The sequence below is a fragment of the Callorhinchus milii genome, unplaced genomic scaffold (assembly GCF_018977255.1).
Source record: "Callorhinchus milii isolate IMCB2004 unplaced genomic scaffold, IMCB_Cmil_1.0 Scaffold2, whole genome shotgun sequence".
In the NCBI taxonomy this organism is placed as follows: domain Eukaryota; kingdom Metazoa; phylum Chordata; class Chondrichthyes; order Chimaeriformes; family Callorhinchidae; genus Callorhinchus; species Callorhinchus milii.
The window spans coordinates 45542782-45562813 of NW_024704743.1; the positions used below are offsets into that span (position 1 = coordinate 45542782).

The window sequence follows — 20032 nt, forward strand, 5'->3', positions numbered from 1 at the left end:
TGGATGAGACGTCAAAAGAAACATTCTACTCATCTTCACTTTATCAATCCCTTTCTTAATTTTAAACACATAAGCACTGATCGTAACATGCTCTTTACATATGAAATCACTAACCTGCACAACCTGTTGAGCATTTGTATCATTAAGGACCAGCTCAGTAACCGCAGCACAACAAGCTGAAATGATAAAACACTCAGTAAGGACCACTATGTTGTACAGCAGATAACAGTGTGTTACTGGGCAGTTATATCAAAGGGTTAAAAAGTTAGAGAAACTGCATGTGCATAGTGGGAATGACTTATCACGGTCATCTCACTCTGAGATGTTATAATGCTTGGAAAACACATTACAATGAGTTGTTTTTTATAACACAAAGAAACTTAATGTTATTTTTCTCACAATTACTGAGCCAATGACAAACTCAATTCAACACAGAGAGCAAATATCTCCTACTTCCATCATTTAAAAGTTGATTTGCTGAATTCTGTTTTTGGTCAGCCAGGTATCCGACACACATAGGAAAACATTAACATGCTTAAAATTCTCCAAACCAAACTACCGAGAGTTCCATATGATATGGTATTCATTTTCTGAAAAGAAATGCACACTCTCTCCCCAAAGGTAAAGGACCCTGCTTCATCTAATCCCGGAGAGTTTAGCCACAGTTTTGTAGACCTGCCTGGTTCAGTGCCACAGAGGATCACTGAAGCCCAATGTTCAAATTGTCAGTGTGTCTCCTTGGAGCCACGTCAGCCACGTAAAGAGAACCTGCTTCATGCATGTTCCACAACGTACTCTTCAGCTGACCAGATTTTAATAGTGAAATATGGAGCAAAATTTTAGTTTTTATTAAAATGGGGTTCTACTGAAAATTAAAAAAATCTATCCCATCTCTGATAAAAGAAATTCCTAGCTTTAATATTTCCAAAAAAAAGTCTACATTTGAGATATCCAACAATTAGATCTTTATTTTGCCAGACATGTTTTACCTTCTTGTAAAGACAATGTATTTTCTTGAATTTCCTGAGTGCTCAGTTCTTCAGATAACTGGAGCTGTCGAATTCTCCCCGAGGCATTAGCACTGGACAAACTTCCAATTGAAGAACGATCAGACACAAAATTTCTATCTCTGTAAAAAAAATATAGCAAATCAATACACAAAAAGCTTCCAGGCTCTCACACTTAAGAGATGTCTCTTGAATGAGTGGGTGATATCAGGTTTCGGGCTCTCTTTGCTCAATAGTTTAAATGAAACATGAAACAAAATCACATGAGAGAACATACAGTGCACCCCCATTATAACACACTTCACTCTAGTGCAAATTTACTTAGAACATGGTTGCACTGTGGACACCTTACATTTTGATAAGATTATTTCACTAAAAATAGGCGGACTTCCAGATCATCGGATCACAGCAACATCATTTCCTGCTCTGCGCCTACTCAGGAAACAGGAAATAATTTTCCGGTGACCCCAATAACCTGGAAGACAGACTTTTTTTTTGTGCGGGCTGGTCCTCTCCCTCTGGTTACACATATACTTGGTCAAATTATCATGCCTTGCTATATCATGGATTAGGATTTTATGGACCTTATAACGTGGTTAGACTGTAGTAAGTCTAAGTGTGTTGATGTTTTACTTTATAAACTGGAAATTCAGCAGAATATTCATCTCCATTAAGAAAGCGCAGAGCAAATTATTTCTCTTTTTTTTAAATTGAGAAATCCAGTGAAGAACTAGGAGAGAAAACTAGATAAAGAATACGTATCTAAATCTCTTCAAATGGACTCAATTTCTAGATTCCATGCAAATATTTTCCTCGGCTATCTATTTAATTGCTATTTCAAGATAGGAATGGGCATAACTAAAACTAAAATAAATATTACTAATATTGTATCCTTTCAATTTTTTTTAAAACTCACCCTTGTAGAATGTGCAGTAATTGCTGGATACCTCCCCATAAGCGGATCTCAGTGCTTGTATCAGGATCCTCACAGAGCTGGACTAGGATCCAGACCACACTCCAAAGCAGTTTTAGGTGGTCTGAGTGTAGTAGACTGAGCATGATAGGAATTCCTTCATAGATTTTCACTTGTTCTCTCACCTGTGCGTCTGCACACAGGAGGCGAAGCAGCTCAGCAGTCATTCTGTAAATAACATTGGCATCAAGGAGACCAGCCCCAAACACCATTTTAATTCAACAAAATAATGGAGGATAGTTTTCCATTTCCCAACATTATACATTATCACATTCAATGATTCTTTCTCCCACCCACCCATAAAATTAATGCTTTATAACCACAGTTGTTTCTTTTTAAAAAAATAACTAACTCATATAAATATAAAAATAAATAGCAAGGTATTCTATAGACATGTTAGCAATACAAAAGGTTAAAGTAGGGATAAGACCATTAAGGGGAGAAGGGGATAAGCTCATAGCGATAATTGGAAATTGTAGAAATACTACATGTACATTGCCTCGGTTTTCACAAAGGAAACTGATAAAGAAAATTTAGTAAGAACAGAAGGGGCAGGGTGTAAAATCATAATAGTTAAGATTGAGAGAAGGGAGGAATTAAATAAACTACACAAGCTCAAAGAGGAGAAGGCACGTGGCCCAGATGGACTGCACCCAAGGATCCTTAGGGAAACTAGGGAGAAGATGGCTAAGGCTCTATTACAGATAGTATCTATATTGGTGATGCAACAAATCCAGGAAACTACAAGCCAGTCAACTTAATGTCAGTTGTCGGCAAGGGAAATAAAGTATCAGAAAAGATTAAGTAACTAGTCATCTAGAGAAGGAGAATATAATTTTCTTGATTGAATATTTCTTAATTTATGGTCATTTATAGTCTGCGGGACTGTCACGTACACCCACTGAACATTCGCCAAGTCTGTATTAAATCAATGTTTTGTTTCCTGTAGCTACTGAGTGGCGATGTTTATGTAATGCCCATAAATTAAGAAATATTCAGTCAAGAAAATGTATTTGGTTGGCCGACCAAATAGGTTGTTCTAAATGGTATGAACCTAACAGGAGTAGAGGAGCAAGGAGATCTGGGGATTTGTGGATCTGAATGTATAAAAATAGCTGCACAGATAGAGACTATAAAATGCCGGTGGAGTCTTGGGCTTTATATCCAGAGGGATAGAATATAAAAGTGAGAAGGGGATGTTGAATTTAGATCACATTTGGAGCATTGTGTCCAATTCTGGTTTCCACACTATAAGAAGGATATAGCAGCGATGCAAAGAGTACAGCAGAGGTTTAATATTTAAGAGTTCACAAGAGCGATGCCAGCCCTGGCTATCTGCTATCTGCTATCAGGATAGACTGGACAGGTTAAGCCTTTTTTGCTAGAGAAGAGACATTTAAGGGGGGACCTAATATGAGTGTTTAAAATTATAAAAGCATTTGATATGATTAACATAAATAGGTTGTTTCCACTGCTTGGAGAGTCTGTAACCAGAGGACACGAGTATAAAACAGAAACTATGGGATATAAAAGAGAATTGAGAAGGAACTACTTCACGCAGAGGGTAGTACAATTGTGAAACTACTGCTGGAGTCGTGGTTGAATCACTTACTATAGATGCATTTAAGAGAAAGCTATAACTTCACATGAGGGAAAAGGAAATAGAAGGAATGGGAGAGTAAGGAATTGGTGAAGACTTGGTGTATAATCACGGCACAAACTGGTTGAGCTGAGTGGCCTATTTCTGTATTGTACATTATGTGTAATTCTTTATAATAACAAAAGCCACCACATACCTCTTTGATAACAATTCATATTCTTGTAAAATTGTTAACAGGTGTTCTACAATTGTGACTTCTCCTATCTTCACTCTGCACTTGGGACTTCAAAGAAAAAGAATATTAAAAATAATCATTTTTGATTAAACTGCAACAACAACAAGATTCCATTTATAGAGCGCCTTTCACGTCGGGAGGACGTCCCAAGGCTCTGTACAGTTGGGTCAGGACCCGAGCAGGGGGGAAATGGTCAAGGTGAGGGGAGGGAAGGAGCGAGGAGGCGGTAGAGAGTCGAGAGGGGAGCTGAAGGCATGGTCAAAGAGAAAGGTCTTGAGACCGGCCGTGAAGGAGGAAAGGGAGGAGGCGGCGAAGGCACTGGGGGATAGGGTTCCAGAGCCTCGGGGCAGAGAGGCTGAAGGCCCGGACACCGATGGTAGGGCGGTTGGGGCGGGGGATGTGGAGCAGACTGGAGCCAGAGGAACAGAGGGTACGGGCAGGTAGGTTGGGGAATAGTAGGTTTGAGAGGTAGGAGGGAGCAAGGCCGTGAATGGCCTTGTAGGTGAGGATGAGGATCTTGAAATCAATCCTCTGGGGGATGGGGAGCCAGTGGAGGCGAGCGAGGGTGGGAGTGATGTGGTCCCGAAGCCTGGTGCGGGACAGTACACGAGCTGCAGAGTTCTGAATGACCTGCAGGTTGTGGAGGGAGGTGCCGGGAAGGCCGGCGAGGAGAGAGTTCCCATAGTCCATCCTTGAGGTGATAAAGGCGTGGACCAGAGTTTCAGCAGCGTGAGGGGTGAGGTAGTGCCGTAGTCTGGCGATATTCCGGAGGTGGTGGAAGGCGGTGCCAGTTGTGGCGCGGATATGAGGGAGAAAGGACAGCTCAGGGTCGAACAGAAGGCCGAGGTTACTGACTGGCTTTGAGAGGTTGAGAGTGCAGCCTTGGACTAATTTGTATGATACTTTATATTGTTTATTATTTAGGAAGTATACCTTTCAGCTAAGCTGGTAAGTGCAAGGAGAGCTCCCAATAATACATTGTTGTCCTTGGCTGCTAATAGCTTTACCAGAGTCTAAAGAGAACACAGCTCAGGTTACAATATAACAATGGGCTAAAATATGATGTAATAAAAACACTGGTGATAATTAGCACAACACACGTCACATTTTGCATCACTGCAAAATTCAAGCTGTTAATTATCACAACCCACCTCACAATTTACACATTTGAAAGAAAGCTAGACCTTCTATATGAGGGGGGATAGAAGGGTATGGGAGGGAGTAAGGAATAGGTGGAGACTCTTGTGAAGTACAAACACTGGCACGGACTGGTTGGGCCGAGTGGCCTTTTCCGTGCTGTACATTCTTTGTAAATCTTTGCAATCTTTTCACCCTAAAACTTAAATCTTTATTCCTGGAATAATGCTAATTTATGCCTGTTTCTGGTGCAACATACTAAATGTTCAGCAGTTCCTGTGCTCCAGGGGCAAGCAATTGTTCTACTTCTAAAATAGACTGTACACCAATGTATAAGTAAAAAAGGGCAAAATAGTGATTTTGATCACGGAGTATCATTTATGTGTTAACATGAAGTATAATGAGAAGATCTCAAGGGTTGCAATTGCCTGCATTGATAGTAACTGATGTCTACTAAGATCAGTTAACTCAATGTAGAGCAGGAATCAAACCGTGCAACGGCTTAGTGACACTCTGGCTAAAATAAGTGGTTCAATCGACAAATGAAATTTAAAATTAAATGAAAAAATACTAACCTATTAAGGATTATTGAATAAATAACTATCATACCAAACGTATTGTATAACAAATTTACTAGGAATGTTGGCAATCCACAAATGTATTGAATGTCTTTATAGGTGTCACAGGAATCTCATACCTTGTGCGCTCCACACGCAGTGACCCATTCTCTTTGTTCCACAACAGCAGCCAGCTTTTGAAAAATGTCTGAAAAGATAATCCAAATCAAATTAAATAACACTTCCAAATACCAAATGCAATATTGTTACTATTATTATTGTTGTGGAGTCCTGTAGCTCAGTGGTTAGAGCACTCGCCTCGCAAGCGAGAGATCTGGGTTCAATTTCTAGGAGAGCCAAAAGTTGGGCAAGTTTCCTTACTCCACATTCCTCTGTTTATCTAGCAGCACATAGGAACCTGGTTGTTAGTCAATTGGCAGATAAAAATAATAATAATAATCCTTGCATTTGATATAGCGCTTTTCACGTCGGGAGGACGTCCCAAAGCGCTTCACAGAATATACTGTAAAGTGAATTGACTGTATATTTGTGGGCGAACGCGGCAGCCAATTGCGCACAGCAATGTCCCACAAACAGTCGTAGATTGAAAATGACCAATTTATTATTGTTTTGGATTTTGGAGTGATTATTATTAGGCGTGTGGAGTAAGGAAACTTGCCCAAGGTTTCGCCCTGCCTGGAATTGAACTCAGGTCTCTCGCTTGCAAAGCGAGTGCTCTAACCACTGAGCTACAGGACTCCACATTTCCGGGGTAGTAATTCCTTAAAAAAAATAATAAATTGGTCACTCAATCCACGACTGTTTGTGGGACACTGCTGTGTGCAATTGGCTGCTGCGTTTCGCCCACAAAATATACAGTCAATTCACTTGCAGTATATCCTGTGAAGCCCTTGAGTTGTCTCGAAGATGTGATTAAATGCTTGTATCAAATGCAAGTATTATTATTATTAATGTTAAAGAATGCTGGATACCGTATTAAGAACATTTTGCTAATGTCCACACTTGAATTTACTAGGGAAACAAGGAAATTTGGTTCAGTGAATACCAAGTTTTGCCGTGAACATTTTCACATTACAAAGTATCTGAAAATTCTCCAGAAAAAAGAAGAATCAGTGCCATCAGCGGTCAAGCCTTCAGCCTCTCCGGTCCCATCTTTTGGAATTCCATTCCACAGTCCCTTCTCCTTGCTGCTTTCTTGGCCTCCTTCAAAGCCTGTCTCAAAACTTTCCTCTTCGATTGTGCCCTTGGTCATCCTCCTACCCCTAAACTCCCTGATCCCAACCCCCAGCTTGGATCCAAATCCCTGACTGTCCAGCACCTAGGGAAATCCTCCCAACGTGAAAGGCGCAATATAATGTAATTTTTTGTTGTTGTGATAGAGAATGTCTCAAAGCATTTTATAAAAATGGAGTAGAAAAAATTTGCATTTAATTTTGTAATTTTCTCCCAGTGAGACAATATTAATATTTAGAATCCTATTATTGAACTATTTAACACAGTTATTTAAATTCTAAACAATAATAATATCTGTAGAATTTAAAATCCCTCACTAAAGGAATTAAATCTGCATTTTGTAACCAGATAGCACAATTACACCAGCACTTGTTTCATGACAGGTCTGATGCTTGGATAAGGACTGCAAAGCAAAACTTTGGTTTGTCTCTGTGGAGACGCACCCTTTGCCTCTGGGTCAGACATTCTCTATAACAACAACAACAAATTACATTTTTATGGGCAGTCAGGGATTTGGAGTCCTGTAGCTTCGTGGTTAGAGCACTCGCCTCACAAGCGAGAAGACCTGAGTTCGATTCCCGGCAGAGCAAAACGTTGAGTAAGTTTCCTTACTCTCCACGTCTCTATTTACCTAGCACCTGGTTGTTAGTCGATTGGCAGATCCCTTTTCCGGAATTGAAAAATGAATATGTAACTTTTTGAAAACAATGGAAAAATTATGAAAATATAATGTGATCAGAAAATAGCAGTAATACACTGAACTACTTTGAGTAGCTCATGCTCAATTTGATATATATAATAGTTAACCTATAGTAACCATTTATTTTTTTAAAAATATTTTTAGATGGGAAATTAGACTTGAGATCCAATGTTGTAGACCACTATAAATTACAATGATGAATTTCAAATGACTGTTCAGTAGGACTACATTCCTTCCTGGTTAAAAGCAATGCATAATACAATACAAAATTATATTTGTAAAGCGCCTTTCATGTTGGGAGGATGTCCCAAGGCGCTGTTTTTGTGTCAATCCCACAAAATGTATAGTAACTGCTCCCTGATGCAAATGAAAAATTGCAATTATACCACAACAATTTACATAATGCCTTTCACGTTGGGAGGATGTCTCAAAGTGCTACACACAGCTAGCTGGCTGCTTGGCTGAAAGGATGGAAGGGGTGAAGGAGAGGATCTCTGAGATGGATTGAGGGCAGGGTGTGGAGACATGAAACAGGACCCTGTTTGCTGAAAAGAGGGAGCGGCTGGGTCAGTAGGATCACAGGAGATGACAGAAGTAGAGTGAGTGATTAAAAATATAATATATTAAAAGTATAAGGTATTTCAATAACTAAACCCTTTGATGAGTCACTAAGTTGCATTTAAAGAAACTGAACTTACATGTCATGGTGACCAGTCTGTCAACAACAAACTGCTGTCCCCCATATCCAAGATAACCGTGAGTCACATTCTCCATATACTAACACAGAAAAAAACACAAGATGTATTTAAAAATGGCCAACCATGTTTGGCATTTCAGTTGAATTTTATATATTCTTGAAACAAACCTGTGCTAAGGTCTCAACTCCTCCAAGCTCATTGAAAACTTTCTGAAATAAAAAACAACCACTAACATGTAAATGTTCGTGTGGTCATCTCAAGGAAAAATACACAACCCAGTTATATCCAAAACCAATGTACATTTGCAAAATTCTGTGCTTGATATTCATTACTATAATGAAATATAATTTATAAATTAAACATGTATAAAGTATGCAGACTAAGAGGAGAAAAAATGTCAATAATGATAAATTGTATTTTATTGTACAAACCTGATAAAATGAATCTCTCATTATCAATCTCAAACAGATTAGCACCCGGAGACAATTCGCAGGTGGCGCTCGATCCACCCACTCTCTGTAATGTAATAGAAAAGATAATAATAATAACAATCCTTGTATGTAATATAGTGTCTTATTGTGTTGAAATGTCTCAAAGTAACTTCACAGAGTTTCCTGTGATGTGCAGTCACAGTGTATACAGAGCAACCAATTTGTTGGCCCAGACACTGGGAAAAACTCCCTTTTCTATTTCAATAGTGCCATGCCATTATCAAATGTTTATCTCAATAGGCAGATGAGATTTCAGTTTAACGTTTCATCTGAAGGACAGCATCTCCAACAATTTTATCAATCTTGACACCTGATATGCTGCTTGTTGGTATATTCATCAACCTTAATGGTGTGAGCTAATAAGGGGATATTAACTTTACCTGACAACTGATAATAAGATACTCTCTCCCACCAAGATTATATTTACAGGTGTCACCCTGGCTCAGTTGGATGCACACTCTCCTCTGAGTCAGAAGGTTATTGGTTCAAGTCCTCACAGTAGAGGCTAACGCTCCTATGCGGTGGTAAGGGAGCGCTGTATTATTGAAGGTGCTATCTTTAGGATGAGATGTTAAACCAAGGCTTCGGCTGCTTGCTCAAGTGATGTGAAAGACGGTGTGACACCATTCGAAAAGAGTAGGGAGTTTCTCCTGGGGTCTTGATCAACAATTCTCCAAATAAAAATGGCTACTCACTTCTTGGCTGTTTGTGGGAAATTTCTGTGTGCAAATTTGCTGTTGTGTTTATCTACTAACTCCAGTGAATTAATTGGAGGATTAATTCTCCCTTCCCTGATAAAATAGGCCTTGCTGTGAACATGTGACTGCACGTTTTGTGCAAGGTTTTTTTTTGTGCAAAATGCAAGGTTTTTTCTTACCCAAATTGAAGAATCATCTCAAACAATTGATGTAATTAAAATTTTTACATATTTGAAACTTCTAAGCAAACAATTCTTTTTAACAAAGGTCCCTTTGTAGTGCATTTTCCCTGTATTTTTAACTATATTATCAATATAAATGCATAACAGCATTCACAAAAGAAAAAGAATCAAAGATTAATAGTACTCCAGCGCCATTTTAACAATTCCTATAATAGAAACCCAAAATAATTAAATTCAAGCTTAATGATATAGATGGTGGATATCTAGGCAAGATGAACAAACTCAGTGACAAGCAATGCAATTTACACCTATAGTACCTTTCGGGATAGAAGGAGGTCTAGAAGACGTGATAAGGCGCTATACCAAATGCAAGGATTATTATTATTATTAAGTGGCCTATAAAGATCTTTTAATCTTTGTGCTTCAAAGTGTTTGACTGAAACAATGAATATAATAATAATCCTTGTATTTGATATAGCACCTTATCACGTCTTTGACACATCTCAAAGCGCTTCACAGAATATACTGTAAAGTGAATTGACTGCATACATTTCATAACAATTTAGCAATACACAGTATTCAGTTCTACCTGCAAGTGAGTCGCTGCTTTACCAATGCAGTGAAAATCTCCAGAAAGCATTTGTGGTAAGGATGACAGCTAAACTTCCTTTCATTTTTGTAATTGACACTGTAATAAAAGAATGAAAAGAAATGACTGGCAAAGAGGGAAAGAAATGACTTGTGACAATGGCTTTTTATGAAATGAGATAACATTCTGTTGTAATATCCTACAGCATGCTGCTTTCTACACAGTAATGAATCTGTCATTTACTTTCAACCACTTCATACAAATTAATACTAATCTGGGCTGCTGTATGAAAATAAAGTCAGGCCAAAAAATGTTTCCATATAACAATAATCATGATGTTAATAATAATCCTTGCATTTGATGTAGCGCCTTATCACGTCTTGAAGGCGTCTCAAAGCGCTTCACAGAATATACTGTAAAGTGAATTGACTGTATATTTTGTGGGAGAAACTTATCTCGTGACTTTTTTGTCTCTATTTACAATAGTTAAGTAACTAAATATTCACATTACTTCAATATAGTAATATTCCAGCCATGAAATTCAGTAGTTTATGACCACTAAAGTGCTTCACAGAGCTAACTAGGAGCACGAGCTCCCCTAGTGGATCAAATCCAACATCCTCATCCTCACATTCAAATCTCTTCATGGCCTCACTTCGCCCTATCTTTGACTTTCTGCAACTCTACCACCCCAGCTACAACTTCCATTCGGGCCTGCTTCATGTCTTCTGCCTACATTAGTGAGTTTCAGCTATTCTACCCCCACTCACTTGAACTCCATTATGGAGTCCCTCCACCTCATCCCTCCCTCCCCACCTTTAAAGCTCACCTTAATTCCTTTCTTTTCACCTTTGGTCATCTTTGCCCCTTACCTTCCTCAACTTTACCAATCCCCAGCTCGGGTGCCCACTCAGCACTGTGAAGAACTTTGAGACATCCTATTGATGTGAAAGGTGCTTCATTATTTTTGTAACTAGTGTTTGTTCTTGTTGAGATAATTGATAAAATTTATGTCAATTTGTTAAGTAATTATTATGCCAAATCTATACAAAACATTGTATATTTCCATCCATTGCTTAAGATTTGCTGTAGAACTAAACCCACTACCTAGCGTCGACACATTGGTTCCCATAGTTATGATTTTAAAACCTGGATATGGGAATAGCCACCCCAACTTTGCTTTTAAATCCTGGAAGCAGCATTTGATTGCTGCTTCCCAGGATACCAACTGAGTTAAATCCATTTTGTGCTATTATCTGCACTCAAATGTCCTTCTCCACAACAAAACAATGTTGCTGGAACTTCGTGAAGATTAAAATGCTTTGACTGTTGCACAGATTAGTGGAACAATCATACTTTTTTGAGCTCTGAAACTACCTGCCTCTGTCTCTCTGCCTCGCCCCCTCTCTAACTTTCTTCAAATACCACATTCAAACCTACCTCTTAGACAGTGCCTATGACCACCTCTCCCCTTCCCTTCCTCCCAGCTTGGCATCCAAACCTGTATCTCTGAAGCCTTTGAAGGGTATTTATTATATGAATGCAAACTGTTGTTGGTGCTGGAGCTGCTCACAAAGATGACTACATTTTTTGTTTTGAAAAGAGGCAAACTCCATCAACTGGCAACAGGGAAAACATTTTAAGAATTAATTTAAAGAGGACAAAGACTATAACACGTGGTAGGATGACTAAAACTTGGTAGAATGCCTAACATTGGGTAGAATTATTTATTGCAGGACTGCTTCGAAAAGTGCTTTCACAAGAAGATTTATCAAATAACTTGTGACTCAAAGTACAAGCCTACATGGAGCCAAGACTGTTGATCTTTGCTGAAGAAAACAAACAGCCCCTTTGACACATACTCTGACGTGCGCTCTCACCTTCTGTACCAAAAGGCAAAGGCCAGCGTTGATGTAGAAAATACATCATAGAGCGCAACACTTGATTCCGTGCACTCCCCAGATTAATCCACAGAACTGGCTCAACTGCAGCAGTAGTTGGAAGTCGTAGAAAGAAAAATTGCACAAAGCATCCATATGTTGCCAGTAACAAACTGTTATTTTGAAATAAATATTTACTGAGTAATCGTTTGTGCACTTTGGCATCATTTACAAACTGATCCACTTTGCACTAGCAGTTGACTTCAAGCACAGCTTGAAACCCCAACATCAAGTCTTAGATTCTTTACTCAGGAAAAAATAATACCTAAAAGCTTCAAGCTCCACGGCCTCTGTTGACTGTTGCTGTTGCTTACGAATGTGGATTCCACCATTTTGCTTTCCAGGAACAGAATGTTGCTGCTGTTGTGATTTTGCTACACTTACATGGCCCTTGTCAAAATGTAGAGCTGGTAACTGAAACAACAAACACAAAAACACAACACTGGAAACTTGCCATAACTTCCAGAAGCAAGTAAGCAATGGATACATTTACAATTGTAATATATTCTATTCAAACAATGTTGTTTAGGATCTGTTGTTCTGAATCCAATTATTTGCACTCTAAATAAGGATGGGGGAGGAGGAGAACAATTAATGACCAACAAGGATAATGTGTTATTTCTTTAAAACAGCACACAAAGAAGTTATGGATCAGTTGGGTGGGGTTTGACAATTAAAAGATAAATAGAAATGTGTCTTATCTACCAAAAACAGATTCAGACAACACTTAGGAAAATATGAACCAGTTATGATACCTGCTGCTTGCTTGCTGAAACACTCAAAAGAGCAAGTAGCCGTTTGAGGTCTGAATGTTCTCTGGAAACAGAAAAATAAAACTTGAAACATGAATTTAAAAATGAATTAAATAAATCAGGATACCTTATAATAATAATAATCCTTGCATTTGATATAGCGCTTTTCACGTCGGGAGGACGTCCCAAAGCGCTTCACAGAACACACTGTAAAGTGAATTGACTATATTTGTGGGCGAACGCGGCAGCCAATTGCGCACAGCAATGTCCCACAAACAGTCATGTTTGTGGGACATTATACTCACTTTCACTTAATTTCAAGTCAGCTAATATTGAAGGGAAATAAAGCCAACTCCAAATAAATTACAATGTTTGTTTTGAATCGAGAACCAGACAAAGCTCTTTGTTTGGTGCACTATCAAAATTAAAAAAGGAGCAGGGAAATCAGTTAAATCAAGAATATCTGGATAATGGTAAACTTTTTAAAGTTTAAATTTACCAATTTAAAAGTTTTTAAATTGGAGTTTTAAAAGCCTGTGGATTTTTATTTTAAAGAAATATGTTTACTAACTACAGTAGGGGCTTTACACATTCATTTCTTTCAATCAATATTGGAAAAATATGTGTCTTGCCAAACCCATCTCGACAGCTGTTGCCACCCACTGTAAGTGCACATCAATACTTATTAGTACAAGCTCTCCCAGCTATAATGCTAGGCTATACATTTAAAAATATATAAATATAATTTTTAAAAACATATATAAAGAGTAAAGCAGGAAGAAGATTTTTAGGAAAATAGGCTTACCTGATGCACACTATGAAAATAGAAGTGAGAAGCTGTTAAGAGGTATTGTAGAGTATTAGTACAAAATCACAAGCAACAAAATAAGAGGGTTAGAAACATCTTGTGCTGCATACTTAAATACTGGTAGATTAAGAAACATTGAGAGCACAATATTATCAAGGAGGAGATCAAACATACTTGTCCGCAAGTCTTTTGAGTTTTGTGTCGGATGATCGTTCAGCAGCTTTGACCTTATTGTCTTGCTCAAGCATTGTAAAGCCACTACAAACACCATTCCTGTAAAAATATGAATCAGTTCAAATCTAAACATAAATCAATTGCATTTTCATTTTCATCAAGGCAGGATCTTTTCAAATAAGTGCTTTACCTAGCTGAAAAAATATCACTCGCAGCTCTCCCAATATTAATGACCCATGCTGGAGTATAATTCCACATAATCTTTCTGTATTTCACTTATGTTGTTACTATTCATGTTTAAGCCTAGAGAATGAGTGTTCATTCTTGCATTTGGGATATTATAGCTGAGTCCAATCTCATTCTCACTACATGTCTACATATGGCACTTTCCAGAGTGAACGCACAGTGACTGAAAGTGGAACTGTGGTTCATTTTATCCCTACCTTCTGAACCGATTATAATAATAATCCTTGCATTTGATATGATGCTTTTCACATCTTCCAGACATCTCAAAGCGCTTCACAGAATATACTGTAAAGTGAATTGACTGTATATTTGTGGGAGAAACACAGCAGCCAAACTGCGTACAGCAGTGACCCACAAACAGTCATGGATTGAGTGACTAAATTATTATTGTTTTTTTCTTGAGAGATTATTATTAGGCGCGTGGAGTAAGGAAACTGGCCCAAGGTTTCACCCTGCCGGGAATCGAACCCTGGTCTCCAACTTGCAAGGCGAGTGTTACGACCACTGAGCTACAGGTTGAGATGGATCATAATGATTATTGATTTAACGCAAATAGTTGTGGTAAACAGCGTAGAGCTGAGAAAGCATTGTGTGAAAAGCTGTGTTTTGGTAGCTAGCTAATTATCAACAATAATTAATCTGATGGTTTTGGATTATTAAATTATTAACAATAATTTTATACTTATTGCATAGTGTTATATGATAAACGTATCTTATTCTGAACAGAAACATATGAAAGTTGTGCTTAAATTGATCATTGTGGTGGATTATGTGAATCGTGTCAGACCAATTGGCACAGTTACCTTGTTTGTTTCAGACAATATGTAATGTGGCCTGTTGCTGGCTCCAATTTCTTCACTAACCACAGGTAACTTTCCAAGATAAACCTTTGAAAGATTCCTCCCGCCTTCCTAAGTATGTATACAAAATACTAGGATAACAATTGAACATTACAATGTACATTATCAACTCCAATCAACCATATTCCACTGGTACATTATAATCAATACAGATTGACTATAATGCCCAATCACCACCTCGGCCGAGATCAGCAAACTCATCAAAAACTAGGGATTAAAGCTGTACCTAATCCATTTGGCTCAATATCACCTTGTAGAGTGCATTACTCATTAGGGTGCTTCAGGATAGTTTTATAACCGATATAAATATTAACTATATTTATATTAACTATATATATATATATGTTTACTTGGTTAATATATATATAAAGCAGAGTTCAATCCATAACATTTTTAATACAATATTCATAATGAACTGCTAAAAAAGCTAAGGTTCAAGGCATTCTAACACACTTCAATATAGACTCAAATGACCTCTTCCTAAAGAATCTCTTCCACGATATTTCTCATCCAAAGTACTATTCTTAAAACAGTTTTACTTTTGAACTGCTTCATTTTAATAAAAAAAAATACTGGTTACAGTTAAATAAGTTAATTCATAATTCTTTATTAAACCTAAACTACAATAAAAAAGCAGTTTAATAACATGGTGTAAATAATTTAACAATCCAAAACCATCAGATTCATTATTGTTGATAATTAGCTAGCTACCGAAACACAGCTTTTCACACAATACTTTCTTAGTTCTATGCTGTTTACCATAACTATTTGCGTTAAATCAATAATCATAATGACCCATCTCAAGACCCTCCTCTTCAACCGTGCTTTCGATGACTCTGCATCCCCCCAGACCTACACCCTCCCCGATCCCAACCCCCAGCTTGGCTTCGAAACACTGACTGTCCAATGCCATGGAACGTCTTCTGACATGAAAGGCACTATACAAATGTAATTTTATTGTTGTTGTTGTCATTATGATAAGTTAACTAAATAAGCATAATACAAAATCTATTTTACAGACATTTTTTGAAATATTAAGAGTATATTTTGTTTACTAATAACATTTTATTTAATCTTACCTAAAGAAAAAAGATCTTAAATTCACTTTGCTTACACAGATCAGCCTTTGTGCCAGCCTCATAATGTTTCTGTTATATTCAGTAAGGCTGGGTTTAATAACAAGGTGTAAATAATTTAACAATCTAGAAGAATTAATTATTTATATACAACCTACCATATTGATCAATTTAGTTACTACTATATATTATAAATTATGCTTATTACATTGTGTTATATGATGAATGTATCTTATTCTGAACAGAAACATATGAAAGTTGTGTTTAAATTGATCATTGTGGTGGGTTATGTGAATCGTGTCAGACCAATTGGCGCAGTTACCTTGTTTGTTTCAGACAATATGTAATGTGGCCTGTTGCTGGCTCCAATTTCTTCACTAACCACAGGTAAATTTCCAAGATAAACCTTTGAAAGATTCCTCCCGCCTTCCTAAGTATGTATACAAAATACTAGGTTAACAATTGAACATTACAATATACGTTATCCAACTCTAATCAACCATATTCCACAGGTACAGTAAACTCCTCATAACTTGACCCTGGCCAAAAAGTCGCTACCGTAAAAGCTGTCAATATCCCAGCTGTATTTATTGATGTATTTATAAATATCCCTAACTTTCCACTCCTCAAACTCGTCACTCCTGATAACTTTTCCCTTGGAGTGCCGAGCTATCAGGTGTTTACTGTTAAACTCTAGAAGACGTGAAATGCAAGGATTATTATTATTATTATATCTGTATTTCCATGCCCTTGTAGAACTGAAATCCTCATGATCCAGGCAATATTTTATTATTGATGTCTATATGTATTCTCATAACCTTCGATTTGTTCAACAACATATTTATTTAACTTCCTTTTCAATAAATAAACACACCTTGCCTTATTTTTTATTCTAAGTGCTCCAAGATGCTATCCTGCGTGATGGGCGCTATATAAGTACAAGTTGTTGTTGTTGGAGTTTATTGCACGAACGGGTATTTACCTCTCTGAATATAAATTAACGTAATCTGATTAAATTAACACTCACGGTCTCCATTATGGAACCATACAAATTTTAAGCACCATGTTTTTTTTCTGCTACCTGTGTTTTTTCAGTTGATCTTTTCATTAATCTTACTTTTCTGCTCTTGTCCCATTTCTTTTAATTAGTTATTTTCTATTCCCTCTATTTCTATAATCCCAGTTGAATATTACCAGTTGTTCTCACAATTTAAAAGACCACGCTGCATAAAGTTCTAAATGTAAATTGATGGGTTATTCTTTACACTTGATCCCAGTATGTGTTGAGGAGTAAGTGTCAGTGTGTGTTGAGGAGCCAGTGTCAGTGTGTGTGTTCAGGAACTGTTTCAATGTGTATTCAGGAGCCAGTTTCAGTGACAGTGTGTGTTGAGGAGCCAGTTTCAGTGTGTGTTGAGGATCCAGTATCGGTGTGTGTTGAGGAGCCAGTGTTAGTGTTTGTTGAGGCGGCGGTGTCAGTGTCAGTGTGTATAAAGGAGACAGTGCTGGTGTGTATCAGTGTGTGTTAAGGAGCCAACACACTCAACACACACAACAGTGTCAGTGTGTTGGTGTATTTCAGTGTCAGTATGTTGGTGTGTGTCAGTGTAGAGGAGCCAGTATGTGTGTTGGTGTGTGTCAGTGTCAGTGTCCAGTGTGTGTGTGTTGGTGTCAGTGTAGATGAGCTAGTGTGTGTGTTGGTGTGTGTGTTGGTGTGTGTGTTGTCATCAATGTAGAGGAGTCAGTGTGTGTCTTGCTGTCAGTGTAGAGGAGCCAGTGTGTGTGTTGGTGTGTGTGTTGGTGTTAGTGTAGTGGAGCCAGCGTGTGTGTTGGTGTGTGTGTTGTCATCAGTGTAGAGGAGTCAGTGTGTGTGTTGGTGTGTGTGTTGTCATCAGTGTAGAGGAGTCAGTGTGTGTGTTGGTGTGTGTGTTGGTGTCAGTGTAGAGGAGTCAGTGTGTGTGTTGGTGTCAGTGTAGAGGAGTCAGTGTGTGTGTTGGTGTTAGTGTAGAGGAGTCAGTGTGTGTGTTGGTGTTAGTGTAGAGGAGTCAGTGTGTGTGTTGGTGTCAGTGTAGAGGAGTCAGTGTGTGTGTTGGTGTCAGTGTAGAGGAGTCAGTGTGTGTGTTGGTGTCAGTGTAGAGGAGTCAGTGTGTGTGTTGGTGTCAGTGTAGAGGAGTCAGTGTGTGTGTTGGTGTCAGTGTGGAGGAGTCAGTGTGTGTGTTGGTGTGTGTGTTGTCATCAGTGTAGAGGAGTCAGTGTGTGTGTTGGTGTCAGTGTAGAGGAGTCAGTGTGTGTGTTGGTGTCAGTGTAGAGGAGTCAGTGTGTGTGTTGGTGTGTGTGTTGTCATCAGTGTAGAGGAGTCAGTGTGTGTGTTGGTGTGTGTGTTGGTGTCAGTGTAGAGGAGTCAGTGTGTGTGTTGGTGTCAGTGTAGAGGAGTCAGTGTGTGTGTTGGTGTTAGTGTAGAGGAGTCACTGTGTGTGTTGGTGTTAGTGTAGAGGAGTCACTGTGTGTGTTGGTGTCAGTGTAGAGGAGTCAGTGTGTGTGTTGGTGGCGGTGTGTGTGTCGGTGTGTGTTGGTGTGTGTGTTGGTGGCGGCGATGTGTGTGTTGGTGTGTGTGTCGGTGTGTGTGTTGGTGGCGGCGGTGTGTGTGTCGGTGTGTGTGTTGGTGGTGTCGGTGTGTGTGTCGGTGTGTGTCAGGGCCGCTCTCCCCACTCACCGCCTCCATGCTATCCCCGGTCCGGTGTGCCACACGCCCCTCACGCTCCCCGGCTTGCACCAATCACAGAGCCGCTTGCTGAGGGCAACGGTTCACAGCGGCCAATGGCCGGAGACGGTGCGGCGCGGTGCCCGGCACCATGGAGAGAAGTGACGCCGCGGTTTCGGTTACCATAGAAACCAGAGACACAGCGAAGGGACAGAGAGACGGGAAGTTAGTAACATGTCCGTATATTTATATATATATAGAGAGAGAGAGAGACAGAGTGACAGAGAGAAAGTGAGGTTTGTTTCTGACACATGCGATCACCCGTCACCGTGTCTCAGAACATCCCCACCACAGTTCCATGTCCCGCAGCCTCACGGGGAGATTCCCATTGCACTGGAGTGTAACACCCCCCCCCCCCTGCAGGGAGGCAGCCTGGCGAGCAGCCGAGCCCAGGAGCCAAGGCCGGGGGGGGGGACCCCAGCGTGTGCGTGGGGACACTGCTGGATTCCCACGCGGCTAAAAACCGCAGGGTCTGCCGTTGAGAGCGCCGTCTGGCAAAAGCTTTCCCGCTGCTTGTCCAGCGAGGTCCACCCTCCCCGTCGGGGCCTCTGACTCGCAGGGGGTTAATGGGAGCTGAGTGGAATATTCCAGTGTCTGGAATTCCCTGCAAGCTTCCCGGTGGGCAAGGCAGCTCATTGCTAAACATGTGAAAGCATTACCACTACACTACAAAATGTCCGCTCCCTTTTTCCTTGTTTATTGCCCCCCACCACCACCACCACCAAATCCTCCCTCACCTTCCTCTCTGACATCTGCATCCTCCCGGCTTCCCTTTGCCTCTGCTCCGAACACCTCCTCATCCTTGGTTACTTCAACCTGCATGTCATCTCATAGGGCTCTATCTCCACTGACCTCCCTCGCTACTCTCACAATCTCTCCCTCCCCATCCACTACTACCACCCATGTCCGTGGCCAACTGGGGCCTCGGCATCTCGGACCTCACCATCACCGACACAGCCATCTCAGACCACCACTTGATTTCTCTTAACTCCTCAATCCCTCTCCCCACCACCACCCAACCCACCTCCGTCTCCTACTGCCCCTGGAAAAAAATCTCCCACCCCTCCCTCTCTGCTGCCCTGGAGTCATTTGAAAACCTCCCCCTCTGGGCTTCCTCCCGCATTGACTTACCCTCCTCGGTCACTCCACAACTCCCTCTCTGCCACTCTTGATCCCATTACCCACCTCACCTTCCCAAACTGCCTCCTACTCACACAAGTCACCCAGGTTCACCAGCCACCTCCGCTCCCTGAAGGCACAGGTACGTACCATCAAACTCAAATCTAATTTAATGGTC

The 20032-nt window shown here is 39.7% G+C and overlaps 1 protein-coding gene across 1 annotated transcript in view; it reads right to left on the reverse strand.

Moving 5' to 3' along the window:
• Nucleotides 1-14878, reverse strand: part of nek10 (NIMA-related kinase 10) — a 76715-nt gene extending 61837 nt beyond the window's left edge. Inside the window, exons 1-14 of the mRNA XM_007895525.2 lie at nt 14845-14878; nt 13796-13894; nt 12817-12877; nt 12327-12475; nt 10122-10220; nt 8593-8677; nt 8329-8370; nt 8162-8240; nt 5650-5717; nt 4749-4828; nt 3777-3863; nt 1924-2148; nt 990-1129; nt 115-176 (exon numbers count right to left, since the gene is read on the reverse strand). Of these exons, the coding sequence (XP_007893716.2) occupies nt 115-176; nt 990-1129; nt 1924-2148; nt 3777-3863; nt 4749-4828; nt 5650-5717; nt 8162-8240; nt 8329-8370; nt 8593-8677; nt 10122-10220; nt 12327-12475; nt 12817-12877; nt 13796-13869 (1251 nt within the window). The 5' untranslated portion in view covers nt 13870-13894; nt 14845-14878. The remainder of the gene's footprint in view (nt 1-114; nt 177-989; nt 1130-1923; nt 2149-3776; nt 3864-4748; nt 4829-5649; nt 5718-8161; nt 8241-8328; nt 8371-8592; nt 8678-10121; nt 10221-12326; nt 12476-12816; nt 12878-13795; nt 13895-14844) is intronic.
• Nucleotides 14879-20032: the final 5154 nt, after the last annotated feature.